This window comes from Tympanuchus pallidicinctus, unplaced genomic scaffold (genome assembly GCF_026119805.1).
Source record: "Tympanuchus pallidicinctus isolate F22 unplaced genomic scaffold, pur_lepc_1.0 scaffold29, whole genome shotgun sequence".
Lineage (NCBI taxonomy): Eukaryota > Metazoa > Chordata > Aves > Galliformes > Phasianidae > Tympanuchus > Tympanuchus pallidicinctus.
Genome location: NW_026294746.1, coordinates 944560 through 968211, shown reverse-complemented (window position 1 = coordinate 968211; position 23652 = coordinate 944560). Strand labels below are relative to the sequence as shown.

The following is a 23652-nucleotide window of genomic DNA, read 5'->3' as shown; positions in this document are numbered from 1 at the left end:
CACCTCTCAATGCATTCTCTAAGGTATCTGCTTCATTGTTACCTTTCAGTAAAGTTAGATGTCCCCAACTTATTCTTCATTCATTTTGCAGAGACTGAGGCTGTCGAATTAATGGCATTTTTTTTTAGTTAGAATCATATTAAGTCTGTAATTATCAAAATATTTATTGGAAATTATCAAAGTTAAATAATACCTATACATTATGTACATTCAGCTACAATGTTAGAAAAAACACTCCATAGTTCACAGAATTAGCAAGAAAGTTCAATTACATCAAAACTGAAGTCTTCTTAGAAATCTAGACTTTGTTTTCCACACTTCAGATGCAACATCATTCAGAAACACGCACAGCACCTTATGGATTGGAGTTTGATTAAGCTCCTTCAAATAAATAACTTATAAATAAAACACTTCAGATTGGGGTTTGACCCCTTTCCTCATTCTTCCTCAGATTTGTGAGCATTTCAATGCAACTGAGAGTTATTTCACTTCTTCTCTTCCTAAGTAACACACACACAAGTTATCCTTACTCAGAAGTGCCATGGAATCTCCACTAGGATGCCAGCAGAGAGAAACAATCTGGAAGTCACCTGCAGAAACAGCAAGAAGCACCTCCTTATTCCAGTCCCCTTTTCCTAGGTAAAAAGCCACATGCACTGCAAAACAACCATCCCTCCCACCTTAGAAGCTTTAAACAGGGAGTCTGATTTCGTTACTGTGCAGTGGAGACCAGCACAAATAATCTGCAGTCTTTTTCTGAAAGACTGAAAGACCTGCTTTCAAGGAGCCGTAAGCCAAAGCTAAACCTGTACTTAATTTGGCCCCAGCATTATTCTAAGTGGAAATAAAAAGCTCATGACAGCTTGCAGAGGGCACTGTACCTTCTTTACCTTCGGTTGGCACTTGTACTGACACACATCCAGCTGGGGACCACAGGTAGACTTTGCTATTTCCTGTACATAAAGCAAGTCGAGGCTGCCGTGGGTCCCACTGGAAGGACTGGATGGCACACAGCTGCTCCAACACTACAAACAGTTTCAGTTTTTGAATGTCCCAGATCCAGACAGCATTAGGAATGTTATCTGACAGAAAGAAAGGGGAAATCATTTGAAAACCAAAGGAAAAACAGGCCTCACAGCCTCTTTAGAAGTACTCAGTTTGTCTTCCAGCCTCCGCTGTTTCTTACTGAGCTATTCAGCCATGCTGCTGTTAATGGGCTCTGCCTCCAAACCACAGCTTTTGCATCCTGACATAAACAGCCCTCAGGCCTGTCAAAGGGAAAACCTGAGTGTCAATGCCACGATCATGTGTCAATCAGAAGCCCCACAACAGGCTGTGAAGAGCTCTGCCTTCCAAGACACACTGAAAGCAGAGCAGGAAGGAACTGAGCACTTCCTTTTCCAATCCAGTGGCTTCATATACATGTGAAGCACAAAGAGCAGGTTTTTAAGTATAAAGGCAAGCTCAAGGTAAAGCACATATAACAAAAAGGTTTCTCCTTTAACAGAGGACAGTAGGGACTTACCATTTTTGGTTGCCAGGAAACAGTTATCAGGACTGAATGCCAACATCCCAATCCCCATTTTGGGATTAGCCCTATCAACAACTGGTTTGACGTACTGGAAAGAGACTGGCACCTGGGAAATGTCATCTGGAATTGAAATAAAAGTATCCTAAGTGAGCCTGAATGGACAAAGCATGCAATTCCAGCTGCTAAAAACAGGACAGTGATTTACTCTCCTACAAGATGCTCCTATTAGAAACCAATAGTGTTTTTTTATTATTATTTTAACATTACATCTTTCTATGAATAGCTTTCTATTCTTACTCTCCTACAAAAACTTAAAAGGACTGGAAATCCCACATCTGAGATTTACCTATTTTTCATAGTTTAGATCAAGTTTTCCACCATCTTTTAACTTTTATTCCAAACCAATACCAATACAAGGCAAAGGTGGATACTGCTATAGTACCAAAAAGTAAGAACAGTAGAAAAATACTAATCATACATTGTCTTCCATTAGTTCAGTATTTCAGAGTCCCTTCTAAAACAAACAGCAAGACTAACACCTCCTGATGTTATTTTATAAACCACTGGAACTGCCACATGCTGTAAGATGCTTAATTGCTAATCAGGTGCTGCAGTTAAAGCAACTCCAAGGCATGAGACAATATCACATGGGTTTCTGCAAATCATAAGAAATGCAGTGTTCAGATAGTTTTTCTAAGCCACTTGGAGACGCATCTGCATTTCTATACTGCTATTTCTCCTGTGTCCAAGCAGTACAAGAGAGCTGTAACAACAGCCCACTGATCTTTAGAGTGCCTTCAGAGTGCAGCATCCTCTCCAGCAGGGAGCTTCTGCCCTGGAGCTCTTCTGTTAACTCAGGAGACTCGAGCAGAGCACCCACAGGATCCATTCCAATATCAGCATTTACGTAACATTTATTTATAGAGTGATTTCAGATGGCAAGCTCAAGTGTCTTACTTTACTAAACCTTGGCTTACATTTACTTTGTGTGCTGAAGACAGAACTAGCCAATGCTCTTGTCGGAGGGAAAGAAAATCTCTCTGTTTCAACAGATGGGGATTTCTCCACTTCTTTATACACAATCTACAAAGAAACAAGTGACAGTTCTAAGAAGGGCCTGGGAGAGTTTGAACTCGGGCTATTAATGAATATCCACATCCCACTAACTCGAGTGTTATACACCTCATTTCCAGGTGTATGACATCTCAGCATCCCCAGTTCATCAGTGAAGGAGAGGGGCTTCAAGTAGGTAAATACTGAATCCTGCATTCTGAATTATTTGCTCATTGGAACCACGATCAAGAAAACTCTGCTGTCAGATAAATGCATGTTGAAGTCCATGAAGCATGAGTCCACCTCATTTAATATTCCTGAAACCTACACCTGGCAGGGCAATAAATTATTTTCATTATAATGGGAACATAAAATCATTTGTTTAACAAAGAGTCTTTATTCTTAATATTACCATAAATAAACACAAAGTGCAAAACTGCAGGAGCAAAAATAATTTTAACAGCAGGCCTATAACTTCTTATCCCCTCACAGGATAAAAAATGCCAACTGCAATTCTTGTCTGTGCAGTAGAGGCTAGCAGAGTTGTTTCCATTCGTCTTCCATTACATGTTCTATGCTTAACAGGAAAATAAAAGGTCATTTTTCAATTAAGTTGTGTTGTGCTGAGCTGTGATCAGTGGATCGTGATCCACATCCTCAGATCTCTAGGGCAGTCACCACCTACAGTAAGACACACTGACACGTGGCAGCAGTCCTTGGAGAATCTACTAATGCTTACACTGATGATCAAAAGTGTATCCCAGAAAGTTTGAAAGGATTCCTTTATTTTTTCCTTACAATTTCAAATATTCAAGCTCCCCAAGCACCATTTAGAGCTTAGGAGGGGAAAAAAGGAAAGCCTCCAGGATGAAGTGGGTTTACTAACATCTTTGGAAACAAACAGCCACACCAACCAAGTGCTGATAATGATTCAGCAGCTTGCAGCCATACTTACAGCCTTTGTGTTACTAAGAGTTGCTGGATGTTCAAACTCTGTGATCTTTTTCCACGTTACATGGTTCAAGATACGCACCTAATTCAGGAGGATATTGCAAGACAGAGTGGTTACAACACGATTCTGCAAGTGGTTTAGATAGGTTTATTTTCTCTTTTCCATTTCTTACCTTTTCGTCATAGCTGCCAATTGCCAAAAATTGGCTGCTGGGACTCCAGGCAATGGATTTTATGCCTAACGACCATTCATAAGCCTGATATGTGGACAGCAGTCTGCCATCAAGGGAGTACAGCAATATTTTGTACTGAAACAAATTGATGATTTGGTTTGGTCCTGTTGCCCATAACTCCACAGCTATCAGAAGACACTTTGCACAAGAGATAACATTTAAATATTCCTAACTTCTTGGGTCACTACTTAAATTCTCATGCAACGTAAAGTAACATTGTCTTACAGAATAATTCTTTCCTTATTTATCTGAGTAGCAGCTTCCACAGTGTTTATAATAAAAACTACAAACCCATTTTCATATAAGTTAGATGTCAATAAGCTATTTCATCATCATCAAGGACCCACGTAAGTTTGACATACTTGTTAGGATGCCCATTACCTACATAGGTGACATATTCTGAAATGTTTCCTTGGAGTTCAGCTTATCTTACATTTGTTTAGAAATACAACACCACATTTTATCTTAGTTGTTGCTTCATACATGGCAGCTATAAAAAATAACTTAAATTCCTAAATTCATCTTTCCCCTCATACCTCAAGACATGTATCCCACACTGCCAGAACACAGCCATTGGGAGCCCACTCAATCCCAAACAGATCTTGTGTTTCAGTGTCAAAATGCTGCCCCCAAAAGAGAAAAACATCATTTGAAGCATAACACTAACAAATACTACATGTAATCCTCAGTTTCACCCTTCCAAATGCTATCACAAATATAACAGTTTTTCATATGCCAGCCCAGAAACATACAGTTTACTGCCACTAAAGTTCATATGAGGGGTTGTTTGTTGGTTGTTTCTTTACACACATAGTACACACAGCTTCCTCAGCAGAAGCCCCCTGCTATGGAAGTATGCTGCAGGCCAGCAAAGGAGCCAGATGCTGGCTAGAAAATACACTGGCAAGTCTACAACCAGAGTAGCAAAGTGATGGCATTTAAAGTAGCGTGCAGCAGATGCTCGTAACCCATTCAGAAGCAGGGCAAGGCAGACACTTCTTACCCTCAGCAGCTGCCAGTTACTGCACACAAAGAGGCTGACAAAGTCCTTGCAGTCACGTCTTTCTGCTACTGCCATATAGCGGCCATCCTTGGTGAAAGCTATTCCTGCCAGTGGGACAGAAAGCTAAGTCAGAGAGCAAGGCAGAGTAATTGATGATTGGCCAAAAAAAGCAGATGAAGCAGTTAATTTTGTTTAGCTGTGCAAGTTAGTTATGCAGCTACTGGCATCCCATCAACTTCCAAGTGTCAGCTCCCATCCCCTCTCTTATTTTCTATGTTGCCATCATCTCATACAAGGTATTCTTGTATACAAACCTCAGGCAGCAAATTGCTAACTGCAGGTCTGATGGGAGCCACCCTCTTTTCAAATGACAGATAATGAGGAAAGGCACTTCAGATTTGTGCTTTTCATCACCAACATACTCAGCTTAATCTGACACCTCACAGGACCCATCAGAGAAGAAGCACCACAGAAAGCCATGCAGAACAGGCACCCAAACTGGTTACAATTCTGTGCAAGGGCTGAAAACTCAGATCCGAGGGCAGCAGTCACAGCAGGTGGCACCCAGGTACCCATCACAGAGAAATGCATCTGTGTTCAATCCCATACCTGTGGGAAATTGGTGACACTTACCCTGCTGACAAGCTTTGGGATACTTGATGTAAGATACAGATTTTGTACACAAGGACCACACAGTTATCCGCAGCTGTTGAGAAAGACAAGGAAGTATTTGCTTGTTTTTGTAGATTAAAAAAAGTTGGCACATAACCCCCCCAACCCCAAAACCTCGATCAACAACGCAAAGTAGATTCAATGCATGGTTTAGTTCAGTTTTGCAGTTATTCTGCATAGCACAAAGCTGTAAGAAAATCTGGAAGGAATTCTTTCTGCACTCTCTTCAGTGAGCAAGGATACTTATTTCTAATTAATATTAAAAGGTACAGAACACTCCCAGAGGTACAGGAGCAGAACGCCAGGATGGACAGCAGCACTTCACTGATACTGAAGATGGAGATGCACTCAGTGTGAGCTGGGTTCATGCTCATAACATGTTGCCAATATCCTTTTCAGCTGGAAAAATAATTTCATCACAAAACATGGGAAAGAGATGAGAAATCACTGCAACTCAAGAACGCTTTATCTTAAGCTACTAAGTATGAAACCAGATCTGTTTATTAACTCCTAACCACACGCTCAGCTGCGATGCCAATTTGCACTTTGTTCCTCCTTCCTCAGCCACCCACAAGAAGGCAACGTTTCAGAACTGAGAGAATTAGAATTGAAAGACAAGCAAAAGCAAGGCATTAAGCGCCATATCTGCGGTATTTCTGGAGCCTCGTGCACCCACAGAACATGAAAACTGCAAAGAAGGCAGTCAGCTGCAAAACAAGCCCCTTCACAGCTCGTCAAGGTCACAGCCTGCATTCTGGAAGCTCTGCGTTGCCATCTGCAGATTATTCAATTAAAAACAAATACTTACTCTCCCTTAGCAACGGCAGCCACACCAGACATATGTGCATTAATCAGTATGTCATGTGAACCTTTGCATTTATATCTGGAGCAAGGAATGTTTCCAGGGTATGCTTTTCATCCCATGTTTTCCTGTATTTTTATTGCACCAAGGTAAGAGATTCCAGATAAGACACAGGTAAAACTATTTTTGCAATTAAGATCCATGGGCACAAAACCATCCTTCCCAAGTCCACTGAACAACAACATCAGTTCTGATTCACTACATAAATATAACTTTAGCACCATCTACCATTCAATCACTCACCTGCATCCAATGCAGACCAATTACCAGCAGTGATGGGAAAAAGTTTGTTGCTCTTTTTCTTGTGTTTGTCCTCAATAAACATTCTCCTTTCTCTGAAGCAATTGGTACAACTCAGTGGTGAGAAATGGCCCCAAGGAAGCATCATGTGTGTTTGTTCTTACCTGGTAACACTGGAGCCTGTGCTCTGCAGTGGACCTTAGAGGCTTTTCTACTGCTGACATGAATCATGCTTTGATGTTGTGTATAAACCAAGCTACAGAATCCTAACACTGCCTCTCTCCAGAAATGTGAAGAGCAAAAGAGCATCATTAGCTGTTTCTACTAATTTTTAATACATACTGAAGAAACTTATGAGACTTGAAAAGACCACACACAAAACTGCTGTTTTAAAACGTAACAGGGAAGAGCAACAACCATATCAGATTTCAGTCGTCTCAAGTCCAAAGTTTTAAAAAGCACAATTGGACTACTGTTTAATGCTGCCTTTATTCTCTCTTCCTTTATTTAACAGCTATGAAATTACAGCTAGACATCTGTAGTGCCACCTTAAAGTTTAAGGGATCCCAGTGGAATCTGCAAGATGAACACCATTAATCAAGTTTTATCACCACAACTGCTCACTTCCGGACATACAAAAATACAGCATTGTTAGTCTGCTCCTCATGCAAGATTTACTTTAAAAATACCAACACAATGCCTACTCACATTCTTCTATAGCAACTGCAATAGTGATATGCTGCTCGCTCCTATTAATTGCAGTGTTAAATGCACTTGCTGCTGTTCCTCCCTTGACCAAAACAAGCAGCACACACAACACACATTCTACAGCCACTTAATACAAGCTTAGCAGCTGCAAGCTTTGAATGCTGAGGTCTGGATCGTCATTTTTCCTGACAAAGGCATCCAAGTTCACACTTGTGTTACCACTTGGCTCCAGCCAACTCACCTGGCCCGCTGTGTGTCACACGCACTGCTACTGCAGACCAAACAGACTGGCTCCAAGGCTTAGAAAAGGCAAAGCCTTACTGCTGGAGCACACAGGAAGAGAGGAATCTCTCAGGGAGAAGCAGCACAGGGCATGCAGAGCTCCTACTGTTACCTCTGCCTTGCCTGAGGCTCAAACAATTCAGCTGGGAGTTCTACTATAATTCATCACAACCTCCTGTCCAAGCCACACAGCACAACCTAAAAAGTCTGGGACTGGTATTAGAAACTAATGAGAGCAGAGTGTTTTGATCTCTAAATTTAGAGATTCTTTTCAGTTTTTCAATTTATCTTCAGTAAGAAAGTTTCCCTAAACTGGAAGCTACAGCATCTATTTCATCTGTGCCCTCAGACCTGCCTTACACAGGCTAACAATGCTTACAATTAAACATGAGGAAAAAGGGAGACCCTTCACCTTCTCAGATGGAACTGAAAAATGATTCCACAATCCTACCCAAGCTGCCAGTGAAACCCAGCCTAAGGAGGATTATTTCACAGCCAGCAGAGATAATTGAGAGACAGAAACAAAATGCAGAGGATGAAAAAAGAAAGCAAAAAAAGCTTTAGAAAAAGCACAATAAACTGTGCTGTTCCTATTTACTTTTTTTCAGAGTTTGTGGGGAACGAACAACAGCTTTCACAGCAGAACAGCTTGTGGTCGGGTCAGAGCACGGCAGGCATTTCTTACTGCCCATTCTGAGGGTACTTTCTCTTTCCTTACCACAAGTTCCTAGATTAACTGGAGTTGTCAACCCCAAATCCTAACAATAATGGTGTCTGACAAGTTTTCAGCTGTTGTTTTGCAGTGGAAAAAAAAAAACCAAACCAAAAGCAGAAGCATTTTTAAAATAGCCTAAAAACAGCTGAGAAAAAAAAGCATTTAGATGGTAACGTGATAAACAGTCTGCAGTGCTGGGTTCAGGACTACGTCCAGTGTTGACAGCTATAGGCAGGTGTAAGACTGGTGATTTTCAATAGATAAAAACACACTTTTAAACAACCTTGCATCTCAAATGACTGTCAACTTTTGTCCCAGACTTGACTGGGTCACAAAGCCTCCTTACATAGCACTGTCTGTCAGCACCGGATTTCAGAAGATTATTCAGAGCGCATTCCTCGACAGAAAGCATTTTTCAACCAACGCAGCCATTTACAGTTACTAAGGATTAGCTCCAATATACACAAAACACACACAATTTTTTCTCCCACTGTAGCTCCAAGGAAGCTTCTTAACGCTTCAGTACTGAAGTGGAACTCAAGAAACTACAATACATGAAATTCCAAAGCACAGGTCTTAAGAGAAATGCTCCAGAGCAATGCAGATGATCTCCAACCAGCTACCACAAAACTTCCAAGCCTGGAATAAGTTCCATTTGCTTTCCCCGTGTCTTTTATCTGCAGCTCTTGTTTGAATTCTACATGCCTGTCATCCCAAACTTTGTGTGGGAAAGAGGAACCATACCTGGAATGACATCTGATAGGACAGGACAAACTGATAACATGGACTCCTCCAGCAAGCAGCCTGCTGTGCTAGATACACGGCAGAGTGTTTTCAGCAGAGGAAGCACCTGCTACAAAATACAGTAGCAAACAACAGCTATGGGACAAACTGCTTTCCAGGGCACTACACAAATCAACAGCACTGACATCAAGCTCCAACTTTCTCAGATTCCAGTCTTCTGTGAGGGAAAGAACAGAGCCTGTGTATGCTTCTGGTCATCAGACCACACCACTGAGCTCTGCCTTACGTACCATACTGTTTGCTGGGGTGTTTATGTAAAGGTTTAGATGGTTATCTGTACCATTCTACATTACTGCACCCCGTGTAATAATGTTAGGACTCACGAGACCTACACAGTGATACAGAATTGTCTGCAGCAAGATGACCACATCTGCATATTTACACTAACATTAGAAATTAAATACCCTGGGAGCATCACTGCTCATCTCAAAAGACAGCAGAGTCAAAATGGATTTCAGAACATGTCAGAATTCTCATGCACTCCTCTTCAGTTTGAAACTGCACATGATGTGACTGGTGGTCACATTAAAAAGAGAAAAGATAACAGCACTCACTATAGATGTTATGTAAAAATGTAAAGATGTTACTGCAAAAAATCTGACTGCAAGTCACCCAATGAATACGTTCCCTGTTGCACTAATAAGCAAGGATTGCTAGAAATAAATTAGCATAACCATATGCTTAAAGAAGTCTCTAGTAGAAATGACTTCAATTTGCAAGCTTACAATGGAGCTCATATGTTAACTTGAAGAATTACAAGTATGAGTGATTAGTTGGTGCTGTTTGAAAATGTCAAGCTACCAAAGCCAAACTGCACTGGTTGACAGGGAACCAGAAGCCCCCCCAGGCAATCCCTGAAGTTCATAGCACACATAATACACCAATATTAAGTATCTTGACAGTTTCTGTCCTGAGCACTGCTAACGCCTGTCCCAGCAGACCATGGATTTACATGCTATAGAGTAAACACAACTCAGACATCGGCATTACCCAGGCAGCTGTCTGACAAAGCTAATTTAGCAACCTGTTTACAGCTGGAAAGAAAACTTATCCCAACACAGATGCCAACTTGGCAAAGGCTTAATGAAATCCTTTAAGGTCAAACCAAGTTCTGTTGGGAGGTAATAAATACTTGCTGGTCCACCCCCACATGAATGTGCCATAAGAAACTCATTCGTAGCACATAACACCAGGCTTCAGTTTGGGTTACAGGGACAACACCACTCCTGCCTGACTGTCAGGCATGTCTTCAATGACTTAGAGTTGTAGCTCTGGACTCACGTTTATTTTACTCACTACCAAGGTGATTGCTGCTGGAGAAACTCAGGTTTAAATTAATCACTCCACAAAATCCACAATGTAAGAAGTTGAGGGGAAGTGGAAGGAGACTGTTTGACAGGCAGAAAATCCCTACCTCAGCCAGCACTGAAAACCCTTGCCAGGGAATTCCACCCTGTATGCATATTTCCACACAGGTTCCCCTGAGAGCATCAGTTTTTACACTAACTCCAGTATGCACACAGATAACAAGCCCCCCACCTGCATCCCACTGATTGATATTTGGATGGAAATCTTGCTGTGTAACATCCAAACTCAGGGCAACAATGCATCATTTCAAAATCCAACTAGTTCTGAAAAAGTCAGATATATTAAACAGAAAAATTTCTCACATGTGGTTCCCAGCTATTTTCTGGCCATTCGATGTACTGAATTGCATCAATCATCAGCTAAAAAGGTGGAGAGTCAGACTTCCACATGCCTTCCAACGTGTCCTCAGTGTACAGCATACACAGAGTGATCTGGGCTCTACACCTTAGTGCAGATTCCAGAACACAGGTTTTAATTCAAATTTCACAAGTGCTTCTACCAGCAGCCATCTGACTACTGTTTGTCACATCAAGCACTTCTGTAAGCATTTCCCAGTTAACCTAAGACTATGTTTTGTTTTTTTTAATTCAAAAACCATTTGTGGATGTTTGTAGATCTCCCTGAACTACCAACATATTTGGTTACCAAAACTGCTTCCATAAATGAATGTTATTCCTACAGTTAAGCACACAATTTTATCTAAGTTAAGAGTCCGTTTTCTATCTTACCAAAACTCCAGAGAATAAAATGTTAACACAATAACATCTGAACTGGAACTAATGTAGTTTACATCTGGGAATACAGGAAAACTGTTCTTTACCACCACTACAGCTTTAAGAACTTCAGGTTATTTTAAGAGGCAAAGGGCAGACAGTAACATCTGATACCATGGAGAGTAATCATGACTTCACACTTACATGAAACTCCGTTGTATTGAGAATGTGACGACCATCCGGACTCCAACATGAAGCCACCAATCCTGCTGACCCTTCATCTATCTTACAGTGCCAGTCTGGCTGCTCCAAGGACCAGACCTACATCAGGAAGGAAGGAAGACAAGCAGGCACCAAACAAACAGCTCATCAAAACCTCTCCTTGCAAGAATACGCTTCAGCTGAGAAAAAGCCCCTGCATCACCGACCAGAGAGGGCAAGAAACTTCCAAGCCGTGGCCATGAAGGACTGGCGTTGGATTCCGCTACAAAAGTAAGCCTCACAGCTCTGTGTGTTAATAGAAATCATAAAATAAGCAAAAATATTTGACAAATACTCTGAGTATATCCAGCAATTGAAAAAAAATCATGTTTTAGACCATTTGGCAAGTTTGCATGTATTTGTTTCCTGCTGAAATAAGAAAATTCTAAGATCCTTTCTAGTTTTGGTTTAAATTAGTTTACTTTGTATTTTCATTCTTAAGTCCGTTTTGAAACTAAGAGGTAGGTCACAGCTTTATAAGTCATAGCATGCTGCACTACATATCATCAATAACATTTTCCATTACTTTAGCAAAAGCATTGAACTGGTGACTGCTGTTCACACTCACAGCACACACAAGTCTACGACAGGACTCTGAGTCCTTACCTGAACAATCCCTCGCTTGTACATGGCACACAATATGAAAAGAGAATCAGACGACCATTCTATGTACTGAATCTGGTCCAGGCAAGTGTACAGCTGAAGGATCTGGAGGGTATTCACATCCCGAATGATCAGCCGGTACTGCACACAGGAAGCCTGAGCACAAGCAGGAACACAGCTGGGTTGGTGCATCAGCCCCAGACCTGAGAAGCTCGATGTGCTGCACCCCACAGCGCTGTACTGGGCAGCATTCACCGTTAGAAAGGCTTCACACGAGCTGTGCTCTAACACAAACAGTGGCTTAAGCCAGTAGGGGGGCCTATAGTCATTTAAAACCCGAGCTCATTAGTTGTGTGGCTGCTTGCTAGGCACGACTAAGCCTACTCCTCCAAAACACGATTCCTCGTCCCGTCGGAACGCCACTAACCTTTTAAGCGTCGGTAAATGAGCGCAGTGCTGACCGCAGCCCGCGCCGTTACAACCGACAGGACGGACCGACCGACCCGCACGGCTCTCTGCAGGCCCGTGGCCGTGCGGCACAGCCGCTCTCCTTGTTAACCCCCACGGGAACGGCACCGCACCGCCCGGAGCCCGTCCTAACGGGAGGAACCAAGGCCCGCACCCGGCCCAGCTCCCGGCCGCCACCACGCGGCCCACAGGCGACCACCGCCCGGTAACGCCCGGCTCCACCTCAAGGCCCCGTCCCGCCCCTCAGCCCCGCTCTCACCAAGCACTTCCCGTCGGGGGAGAACCTGCCGAGCAGCCCAGAGAGCTTGAACAGCTCCGAGAAGTCCATGGCACCGCCCGGACCGGCACCGGGAGCAGCACCGATTCAAAACCGCCCGCTTCACCCGCCGCGCCCTGGCCCACACCTTAGGGCGGAAGCGGGCGGAAAGGGCGGGAGCTTCCGGTCTGGTCAGCCAATCGGGGGCAATCGGGGGGTGCCGCGCGGCATGCCGGGGGTCGTAGTCCGGGCGGCGCGGGCCGTTTCTCTGTCAGGGAGCGCCCGGCGGCGGGAAGTCCCCGCGAGTGAGCAATTATTATGCAAATGAGCTGCGTAATGACAGCGGCGCGTTCCCAGCGCGGGCTCCGCGCCCTGCAGCCCGCCAAAGTCACCGGCGCCGTTCCCTCATTAGCGGACTTCCCTCTAATTTGGCTGTCAGACGTTTCGGGTCGGCAGCGTGCCGCGGCCTGCTCCAGGTCACACTTCCCGCTTCACGGCTAATTGCTGATGGAAATGAAAGGCCGGGAGCTGCAGATGAGGCGCACCGGTACAGGGAGGGCGTAGAAATAAAAGATCCTAAAGCTTGATGAGAGAAAGAGCCACGAAGGGTTTTGGGGGGTGAAGAGGGGGGGGAGCAGCCCGGACCTTCTGCTCTGCCCCGGTGTGTGAGGCACTGCCGTAACCCCACCCAGGATGTGCCCACAGCGACAGCCAGCATCGGGATTTGTTATGGGAAGTGGAGGCCGGAGCTAAGCTTGGCTGAAGCAAACCTTGAGCTTGTGGAAACGCTGTCAGCAGACTTTGGTGAGTGCGGAGAGCTGAGAACTGCAGCTACAAGTAGAGAAAGCCACTGGGTAGTGGTTTAAAGAAGGAATATTCCATCTTCTGACCCATAACGTGGGGCTTTCAAGTGAGGAAGAAGGCTCTCGGCCTTGCTGCCCTTTGGGGACGGTCCCTGCTGTTCCCCAGGAGGGATGACTGGGCCTTTTTAGCAATATGAGCACCCAAACAACTCCAGAGTAGCAATCTGGCAAGGTGCAGAGCTTCCTTTGGAGCTGTGCTTTCAGTCTCCTTCCCAGCTCGACAGCAGCTGTCTTCTTAGCCCTGCTGCTGCCCCAGAGTCATTTTGGGGCTGGTGACCAGCATAATTCCCCTGCACGCTTGGCTGAGCTGTCCCCACCCCTTTGTAACTGCCTTGTATTCCAGGAAGGGAGTGCACAAGCCTTTGCCTCACTTTTCACATAGCTTTCAACAGCTCCAATGTCATTGCCTAGGCGACCAGGACGCTACTAGATTGTAGTGCAGTAAATAACAGATCCTCAATCCCAGGCCGCTCCTGTCTGCAGGAGACCTCCGGAGGAACTCCAAGTGCCTGGGGAGCCAGAGCAGGTAGGAGAAAAAAGACAAAGGGAAACTCCTTGCGATTTGTGTGTGTGTGTTCCTCAGCACAGACCCTCTCTCAGTTGCTCCTTAGTGCAGCTGGAAGATGATCTGTGGCTGCTTTTCTTTGTGAGATTGTTACTCAGGATTAAAAAATCTTGGATAGATAGCTCCAAAGTGCCTTAGGTCCAGAGTGAAAGCATTTCTGGAGGAAAGAGCAGCCTGGAATGGAAAAGCAGAGAAGAGGATGAGCACAGGCAGGATGCTGAGGTGGTTTCTCACTGCCAGGCTCAGCAGGGTCGTGGTGCCTGCTGCAGGGACAGCACCTATCTGTTGACTTCTCTATCTGTCAGAATGGATTTTGGTCTATGCTGTTTTGTTGGTACCTCAGGCTGCTCCAGTGTGTCCTGTTCATCCAGTGCTGATGTTAATATGCTGCTGGACACAGAGATCTGAGCGTGCTGCTGGAAAGCTCACTTACTTTCGGTCAGTTTTGTAAGCAATGTTTTGCATGTGTGAATTTACTAATCAGAGGTGAGTGAGCAAGAGCACTGAGTGTTGTGACCTTGGGATGTGCCAATATTTTGCAAATGTTAACTTGTTGGCTGCAGACTGGATGAGCTGGATGGTTCCCAATGTGCAGCTGAGGGGAGGAGTGGAGGTGTGGAGATAAGCTCACAAACTGTCAAGCAGAACACTGCAGAGAATCAGCAATATCTAACCATTGCCCTTGAAAGTCCCAATCCCAGCTGTGTGTTCTCACTGCAGACCCCACTACTGCGTGGGAAAAGAGTGATGCCTTGTCCAGCATCTCAGCAGTGAAGATTTACAGGCATGTATGGCTTCTTTTGGCTTCCGAGGTCTTCCTCTCTCAGGCTGGGCCAAAGGCCTCTGAAGATTAGAAATAGACCCACTGTACAGACTTGTGTGCATTTATCTCCCATTAAAGTGGCTAAAATTTTTTGTCACATTTCATTCTGGGCTGTTAAGGGTGGCAGGATGGTGGTGAATATGTTGTTACTTGCTGAAGTAGCGACAGGCATTTCTAGGTAAAGCTAAGGCTTAAAGTTAATGGTGAGATCAAAGATGCTCCTTGAGACTGCTGAAACTCAGCAGCCAGGCATCACCTCCCATCAAAGCTTCATCCCCCTCTGTATGCATGTGGTACCTTTGTCTCTACCCACTGTGCAATTTCCCTGCAATGCACTAACTAGCAACAGAGGGAAGCAGCAATCCAGTGAATGGTGGAGATGAGTTGAGAAGGTGTGCAGAGAGGCAGCTCCCCATGTGTAACCAAGCAAATCACATCAGCAGCACTGGCTTCATGCACTGAGCCCCAAGTTTGCATGTTTCAATCTTTCTTCCTCCAAATGCCTGCAACGAATCAGCCTGACTGCTTTGCTGCAGCCTCCCTTTGGGTCCTGTGTCACAGCCACCACTAAATGTCACCCCAGGCAGTCTTGTTCACCCGAGGCATCTATATTACATAGAGGCAGAAGGGACAGAGGATCCCCTGCTGCACTGCTTAGGAAGCAGATGTGTCTGTCTGGAAGTGCCATCGTGGAAATCCTGATGGTGAAAGTTTGGCTAGAGAATTCTGTGCAGAAGTCAAGGTGTTACCTTCTCAAACTGTGGTGCTGGGAAGAGGTGTTGGGGTGACATCAAGGAGCTGATGCCTTAATGGCAGAGGCTACATATCCTCCGGGCTGATGTGGGAGACTGGGAGTGGCAGAGAGCCTGAATATGCTGCTGCTGTGTTTAGCCTCAGGTTAGTCACCTCCCTGTGCCATTTGCATAGCTGACAGGCACTGGGAGGTAATTTCATCCAAGTCATCTAGTAGTGCTTCCAATAAAGACAGAATTAGTTTATGAGACTCTTCCTGGTTCACCTCCATTTAACCTGTGCCAAGGACTTCTGCTGGATCACATCTGAGGATGTGATTTCCTTCTGTTGGACTGCCCCATCAGAATGACTGCCCTGCTTCCTTCCCTCACTGGTCCTGTAGGATACCTCATTTTAGGGCAAATTACAGACAGCACTGCTGCCAACTTCCAGGAATGCTATTTGCAAAGTTTCCTGCAATTCTCTATCATCTTAAAGGCCAATATTTAGGCTGTCACTATTGGTGCAGGGATGCTTCCCCAGCATGTGCAGCAGTCACTGCACAAGGGAGGTGTGTTAGCTGCACTGGCAGCCCAGCTGCTCTTTGCACCACAGATCCCAAGTGCTCAAGTGTGAATGGACACTGACCTGGCTTTGCCAATGTCAATTTTGTTTTGAAAGAGAAAGGAAACTTCTGAAACGCCCTTAAAATATTCAGGTTTTTTTTTTTCTGTTGAAAACGAGTGCAGCCACGTGGTTAGAGCTGGTGTCACCCAGCATGACCACACAGCACGGGGCGGCGCGGAGGTGCTCGCTCTGCTAAAAGAAAAGGCCTGGCTGCATCTTGATGCTACCGATACCCAGGGCCATGGAAAGCAGCATGGAAGCAGGGTAAGGGCCCGAGAAGCCTCACTGCAGCTCTGAGCTTTTCCTTTTCTTGAAACTGCTGCTTCCGTCCTTTCTTTTTCTCTGTTTACACGTGGGATGAGGAGGGATGGGCGGAAGTGAGACTTTGATGAGCTCTGTCTTCAGCTAGAAGTCCTGTGGGGAGCAAAGACTCTGCTGCTGTGCCAAACCCTCCTGGAAGAGCATCTGCAGGTGCTGCATCACTCAGATGAGTCGCAGATGCAGCAGAAAGCAGCATGGGTCGGCTTTCGGTACGCCGCCCTGCTTTCACTTTGATGGCTGGTGCTGTGCCTGTTGCTCCTAAGCCACCCGGTCCCCAGCTGACTCAGAGACCATTGAAAGGGCCCTGGCCCTGCAGCTGGTCTCCCCTGAACATCATCATTCTGAGAGCAGCTGCTCCCACCACGAGCGGTTTAAGATTGAAAAGCAGGAAGTTTTCAGGCTTTCGCTATTAGATGTCGGTACCGAGTTGAAACAAGATGGTAACCTTTGAGTGAGTAAAAAGGGGTAACCGGAGTGCAGCTGGGGTGCATAGGTGTTAGGAAGGGCAGGGTGGCAGCCCCTGCAGCTCTGGGGAGCGAGGGGCCAGGGAGGAGGAGGATGAGGGCAGTCGCACGGTGTGGCTGCGAGCGCATGCTGACCAAGATGGCTGCAGCCCAGCTCTCTGCAGCATGCTGCCTTTTCTTCCGGGGGCTTGGGGAGGCACAAAGGAAAGATCAGTGTTCTCAGTGCTCTGGTGCTTGAAGGAAGACAGAAAACTGGGGGTCTTTGGGCTCTCTGTAGCTCATAGCACATTGCAGCTGATCTAAGCTCGCTCTCAGATGGCGCCTCTCCGTGCTGTCCTATCAAGTTTTGTCATGTACCATCACCCCATCCACCCATCATTCACCAGCCTTGCTGAGGAGGGTTTCCCCATTCCCCTCCTGGTGCCGGGCTGCTGAGCATAATCTCAGGGGAGCAGCACCAAGCATCTTTTTGGTTCCGATTCTCACTGCAAGACTTTATTCGCTAACTAACTTTGTGTTTCAGTTTTATTCAGAGACTTCCTACTCAAGAATTCAGTGTTGTTGTCTGAGAGATCTAAGCCCTTTACTGAATGAACCTGGTTCAAAATGATTACTAAGAATAGTTCTCAAAGGGTGGAAGGGGCTGTGGGTAGCAGTGCTGAGAACTGCTGGAGCGTGCTGTAAACATTTCAGATGGGATCCCAGTGTCACAGAATTAGCATTTAGCAGAAATGGGCTGACATCTTAGAACCCTGCCACTTTGGCCCTTTCCAAAATACCCACATCTTTGTAAGATTGGAGACGATGGAAGTGGCATCATCACCTGAAATATCAGCATTAAAGCAAGCACCTGCAGCCAGAGGTCTGTTGCAGGGACACTTCTGGGATCCCAATGGGAAATGTCCCAGCAGCCCAGAAAGCTCCTGCACTTTGCTGACCTGAGTTTGGGCACCAGTAAAAAACAGGAGGGAATGATATTCTGTGACATGGTTTTGTAACACAGCATTTGCAACCTGTGTTATCATAATCTGAGTTTAGTGCAGCTGACCTGGGTCTCTGTGCGTGTTGCAGGAGTAGAGCAGTGTAAATGCTGCGTTCGATCATCCACTCCATTCCTGTGCTGAACAAATAAAATACCTGCATATCCAGGTCTGTAAGCCACCAGGAAAAAAGGAGACATTTTGTTTGCACTCTACAACACTAACTTTGTTGTTTTTCTTTGTCCCTAGAGTGATTTATCCTTTGCCAGACTCCCCCTCTGTGAAGATGTCCCAGTCCTCTCCTGCTGATGAAAGTACAACATTTGAACACCTCTGGAGTACACTGTAAGTGTCATTTGGTCATGTGTATTGAGGCAGACGTGCCTCTTTGCCATGAAATCTGTATTAGCACATCTAATCAATATGACATGAAGGGACACTAGCATCTTTCACGTGCACCAATTTTCACATGTTCCTTTCCTGCATTCAGAATTGTGTTCCCAGGCTCTGAGCTGCCAAACTACTTCGCCTCGATGATGCTAGACAGCCAGAAGCTGGAAATTTTGCATACACTGAATGCAGGGCCCCACAAAGTAGTTCCCAGGTTTTGGAAACTTTCTGAGGGTTGTGCAACCATCAGCAATTTCAATTTCCATCATAAATGCAAAGGAATGAACATAGCAAAGGGCCCCATTGCTGCTGCACTCTTGCACATCAGAGGTCAGCATCTGGGCACGCTTTTTGTATAAGAAAGCAAAGGTCAGCAATGCCTCTGCAGTTATTGTGGGAGAGGAGACACCAACTCATCTTTGCTGCAAGGGGAGGAGGCCACGTGCAGTGTTGTGCCTGCTGGGAAGCTCACTGCCCCAGCAGCACAGCATCAGCCCTCACCCATGCCCATGTAACAGAGCACACTGTGGAAGGGACATCCACCAGCAGTAACCACCAGAACCAACAGCCGACCAGCCTGGGCTGGGCATGGCCTGTTTTCCTGAACTGTAGCCCTTGTTGCTGGCACAGGCTGCACAGGAGAGCTGGAAAGCTGACCATCTGCCATTGCTTGCTCACAGGGCACCAGACAGCACCTACTTCGACCTCTCTCCATCCACTCATACAGGCAACAATGAGGTCTCCAACCGCACAGAGATCACAATGGATGTCTTCCAGATGAGAGGCATGAATGACTCTGTTATGGTGAGTGTGCTCAGACTACAAGTGAGAGATACATCAGATACAAACTTGTTTTTCTCCTAGTGATTGAGTGGCTTCAGGGTAGGAAATGGAACTTACTTATTCATAACTCAAAACAGAAACACTAAAGATGCAAAGCTGCCATCGTTTGGTTCAGTGTCCAATAACCTGTAATAAAATGACTGTAGTGCAGTTTTGCAGTCTTACGGTACAGTAGTTGGTAAAATAGTGGCTACATGTTAATACATTTTGCTGGACTCTCCTCCTGTTTGGGAAGGGCTTTTAAAGACAGAGTCTTTAAAATTACTCAATTTGAAACAGCACTGAGGCAGTGCACTAGAAATAACCCCCTCAAAAAGACCAGTATGCTGTCTCTTCTGAAAGCCAAAGGCCTGGTTTGCACAGCACACAGTAACTACAGCTCATCTGGCATCAGGATCTCCCTCTGCCCAGACAGGCATTAGAAATCCACTAGCAGGCATCCTCAAGGCAGTGTGAGCCTCTGTGATGCTCCCAGCATTAATGCTCCTTCCCCAAGCAGCCTGGCCTCCCACCAGCATCCCTTCAACACGCAGCAGCTCTGGCCATTTCAGCATCTCCCTCCACAAAGCCCACTTCGCTCCTCGCCAGCTTGCCTCCCCTCCCCCAGCCTCTTTTTCCCTCGCTTTTAGCTCACTTTCCCTCTCTAGCCAGGCCTTTGTTTGCAGCGGGGCAGGAGCCTGGCAGACGGCTCAGGTGGGGGCTGCAGTGTTAATTGCAGAGCTTCCAATTGCTGCAGAACTGAAGCCCCCTTCAGCAGGAGCCTGGTGCAACCAGGCTGTTCCCACAGCGTGCCAGGGCTGGGGGGCTTGCAGGGGTGAGGGAGCTCAAATTAACGATCCAGGAGTAAATATTTATATCGATCCCATTGTGCAACTCAACACTGTGCTGCTAAGCTCAAAATGAGCTGAGCGTAGCTTTTGCTAGCTGTCATCACCAAAACACATGGCAGACTGACATGTATGAAAACAAATAAACAAATAATGTGAGTTACTCAGAACAACAGCCACCCTTATTTTTTTTTTCTTAAAGATGCCAGCTTCAGTTCATGCAGTACTTAAAGCTTGACTTAGGATGCTGCCTGACCCCTTTGTACTTGGGTCCGTGCACACAGGGTAGAGAGGCAAGTGATGCACACTGGCTACGTCTTTGAAAATATGATCCACTACTCTCTGAACTGCCCATCTGCTCCAGTATGCAGACTTCCACAGTGGTGTCTGGCTGAAGCAAAGGCCATTCAGCCCTCTGCCCTGAGTTAGGAGGAGACCTGACCGACTGCAGGCTTTGTGCTTCCAACCTCATGCCCTGCTTCCAGCCAGCAGTTCAGTAAGCACCTCACCTTAGATTTTTTTTGAAAGAACAGATCATCTCTCAATGAAACAATTAAATCCAGTGAAATAAGGTGGGATGACAGAGAGAAAAAGAGCATTTGTTGCTGGATTTTCATGTGACACTGGGACACGGGTGGCTACCTGGTCTCCAGGAATTTTTGTCAGTGAGACCTCCAGTAGCATTTAAGCCAGGGTAGCTCCAGTCCAAGCTGTTCACGTGGTTTGTTATTGCCACTGATACGCAGTGGGAAAGAATCTCCCGGCCTGGGGTGAATAGAGGGACAGAGCGATGCTCTTACAGCTTCAAGTGAGAACTGGAACGATCTCAGGGTCACTGCATCAGCACGGCCACCTCAGTCTGCAGGTGAAGGGTGCCGATCAGGTAGGTTTTGAGTCCAGCAATGCTGCAAGCAGCTTTCTGGAATTAAATCTGGCTGGGTTTATTTGCAGAGTAGGACCCCCGCTCTCCCCTTGGTGGGACTGGCTGGTGCAGCCTCGTCCATCACTGGGCAAGCTGGGGCCTGCCCTGCATTTTAATGAATAGTCATGAGGGACAGAAAGGGGTGGGCCCCGTTTTGTTGTTGGATGCAGCTAGTTGACAGAACTAAGGGAGATGAAAAAGGCAAAAAAGCCAACAAACCGCACGCAGGTGGCCAGTGCTGCATCCCTGGCACTGCCTGCCCAGTCCTGCACCTCATGCTCCAGCACTGCGTCTCCCTGGTTGGCTCCATCTCCTCCTGACCCCATGACTCCTCTGCCGGGACAGTTCCCACTTGTCTGTAAATCCCAAGAAGACTAAAATGTTGTACATCAGTGACCCGATGCAGCATTATACCACGGTAGGTGCTACTCTTTGTTAATGGTCTTACCTCGTTGCTTCTTGCTTGTGCCTGCTCCCTGCCACTGCAGCAGGAGCTCAGTTTGTGTCCTGGCTCTGCTTCCAAGCCGTCACACTGCTGCCTGGGATGTGCTGGGGATGCACTGGACGTAGTGCTCCTCTGTATCTGAGGCACTTGGCAGCTCAAAGAAAATGAACTGTGCCTACCTGGGATTGTTGCAGCTTCACTGGCTCAGTCCATGCTTCTTTCATGTTTCATCTGCTCCTATGTTGCGCTCTGCAGAGACCTAGGCACGATTTAAACCTTTCATGTAAGCAAGCACAGGCTCTCTGTCTTCTTTGTACGTGCAAATTGTACACGCTTGCATTGGAGAAACCTGGCTGAAGGCTAAGGGAGTTGTGAGCATCCCTCGGTGGAAACACTGCCTGCCAAGCCCAGCTTAGTTTTCTCCTCAGACCTTGTCAAGCACAAGGACTGCAGTTCCTGACAAGCACCCGCATCCCCAAGGCAGCTTTGCCTTTCCTGGTTTAAAGCTGCTGGGAGGGGTGGATGCAATGGCACCTGTGCTTGCAGGTGATGTAGCCTCAGCTCTGTCCTCAAGTGGTGAGATTGCTTTCTTGGTCAAAAGCTTTTTGTGTCAGCTTTCTGGCATTCAAAAAATTTAGATGCAGATGTAGTTATTGATAGAAGGATGCACTGGTGTGCTTCCCAACCAGAAATTATTTGATTTCTCCTGTTTGTCATACACAAGTAGTGAAAACCACACATGTACTGTGTTGCTCTGCGCTGTAGTGCTGCTGCTTGAGATGTCCTTTCTGCAATCATGTGCTTATTGATGTGTGTGTATAAACACATGTATATATTTGCACGCATACATACACAAGCACTGTGTTGGATTTGTTGACAAACATACAAATACTCTTGCTTGGATTTGTCTGTTAAGGGAATACTTCCAAAACCTCCTCGATCTTAAAAACCAAGTCAGTCATTGTACACACAGCACTTGGCTCTGAGTATCGCTTCCAACAGGCTTATAAATCCAAGAAACTGGGGCCTTTGCCTGTTGCTTTGTAACCCAACTGTGCTATGAGCAGGATAAATCATAAAACATGCAGAGAAGCATGCAGTGTTGGTTGGGGTGAAGAAGGTCTGAAATGAAATTTCCTCTAATTTACAAAGGCTAGCTTTCCCACCTTTGGATGCCCTGAGCACCAGCTGCCTTGAATGAGTCTGGTTCATGTGTTTCAGGTGATAAGAGAAAGCACTCTTTTATGTCACGTACAACTTCACTTTAACAGAAATGACTGAGTGCTGTTCCAGGCTGGGGTGCTGCTCAAGGGTCTGCTGTGAGGTTTCTGGTTTGTCAAGGGAAGTCTCCCTCCCATAGGGTGGTCGTGATGCTCTGCTCAGTTCATCAGCCTTGATTCAGCCTTCCACTGAGCTCCATTGCCACGCACCTCAGCCCCGCACAGCCCCAGCTCTAAGCACTGTAATCTCAACACATCCCACCAGGACTGCTTTTTGTGGGTTTTTTTCCAGGGGACACCTCACCCCTCTCTGCACTGCGGCTCTGGAGCAGATTTCTGTTAGCAGATTTCACCAGGAGGCAAAATGCTTCCTGTTTATTTCCCATTTTGACAGGATATGAGTAACTGGGACGGCACCCGCTCCTGATGTGCCTGACAGTGCAAACCCAACCTGCTTTTGTCTGACTGTGCCCTTACGTGTGCTACGGCAGGTCTGAAACTCAGCTTGTTTGCTTGTCGAGTGAGGAACGCTCGCTTCCCATTTATTCCTAAGAAAACACCCATGGCTGGGTACAGGGTGTGTGCAGAATGTTCCCTGAAGCCTTTCCGTTGTCCCAGTCATCACAAGAGAACAAACCTGCTCAATCTTGATATTCATGGATTCTTTGAGCTGTGGAATGGCTGTGCTGCCGTAACGAGGACAATCCTTTTCTGCTTGAGGATCTCTTCCCATGCGATGCTTTACATCTCCCACCCAGCTTCCAGCCAGTGTCACCATCAGGGCTGCGTGTCCCCGAGGTCCCTGCTGGCAGCTGGCTGTGGTGGTGTGGCTGTGGCTTCCCTCCTGCATCCCTAAATGCCATTTTGCTGAAGTTTCTCGTGGTTTTTTCTCCTGGTAAAATCTGGG

General features: G+C 46.1%; 2 protein-coding genes across 7 annotated transcripts in view; one reads left to right on the top strand and one right to left on the bottom strand.

Annotated features, from left to right (window-relative positions):
- Positions 1-139: 139 nt before the first annotated feature.
- WRAP73 (WD repeat containing, antisense to TP73) lies at positions 140-12890 on the bottom strand. Of its 3 annotated transcripts, none has more exons than XM_052691987.1 (12): positions 12727-12890; positions 12003-12155; positions 11340-11456; positions 5405-5477; positions 4772-4875; positions 4305-4391; positions 3709-3843; positions 3540-3617; positions 2509-2614; positions 1526-1651; positions 882-1082; positions 140-590 (listed from the first exon to the last, which is right to left on the bottom strand). In XM_052691987.1, the coding sequence occupies exons 1-12, from the start codon at positions 12793-12795 to the stop codon at positions 481-483; spliced, it is 1359 nt and encodes a 452-aa protein (XP_052547947.1). In that variant the 5' UTR covers positions 12796-12890; the 3' UTR covers positions 140-480. The 3 variants fall into 3 exon arrangements, with proteins under 3 accessions (XP_052547947.1, XP_052547948.1, XP_052547949.1); XM_052691988.1 differs by having other exon boundaries at positions 891-1082; XM_052691989.1 differs by lacking the exon at positions 3709-3843.
- A 1047-nt stretch (positions 12891-13937) lies between these two features.
- Positions 13938-23652, top strand: part of TP73 (tumor protein p73) — a 31232-nt gene continuing 21517 nt past the window's right edge. For 3 of the 4 annotated variants that reach the window (XM_052691983.1, XM_052691981.1, XM_052691984.1), the window contains exons 1-3: positions 16485-16597; positions 18348-18443; positions 19169-19292. In XM_052691983.1, the coding sequence (XP_052547943.1) occupies positions 16554-16597; positions 18348-18443; positions 19169-19292 (264 nt within the window). In that variant the 5' untranslated portion in view covers positions 16485-16553. Of the gene's footprint in view, positions 14113-16484; positions 16598-18347; positions 18444-19168; positions 19293-23652 lie in introns of those variants that run through there. The other variant, XM_052691982.1, reaches the window with a different exon arrangement.

Excerpts from the sequence above, each read along its gene's own strand:
- WRAP73 (XM_052691987.1), bottom strand. The coding sequence starts at position 12,795 with ATGGACTTCTCGGAGCTGTTCAAGCTCTCTGGGCTGCTCGGCAGGTTC. Across the intron at positions 12,156-12,726 it reads CCCCCGACGGGAAGTGCTTG|GCTTCCTGTGTGCAGTACCG; the intron begins GTGAGAGCGGGG and ends GCTTGTGCTCAG. Across the intron at positions 3,844-4,304 it reads TGTGGGATACATGTCTTGAG|TACAAAATATTGCTGTACTC; the intron begins GTATGAGGGGAA and ends AATTTGTTTCAG.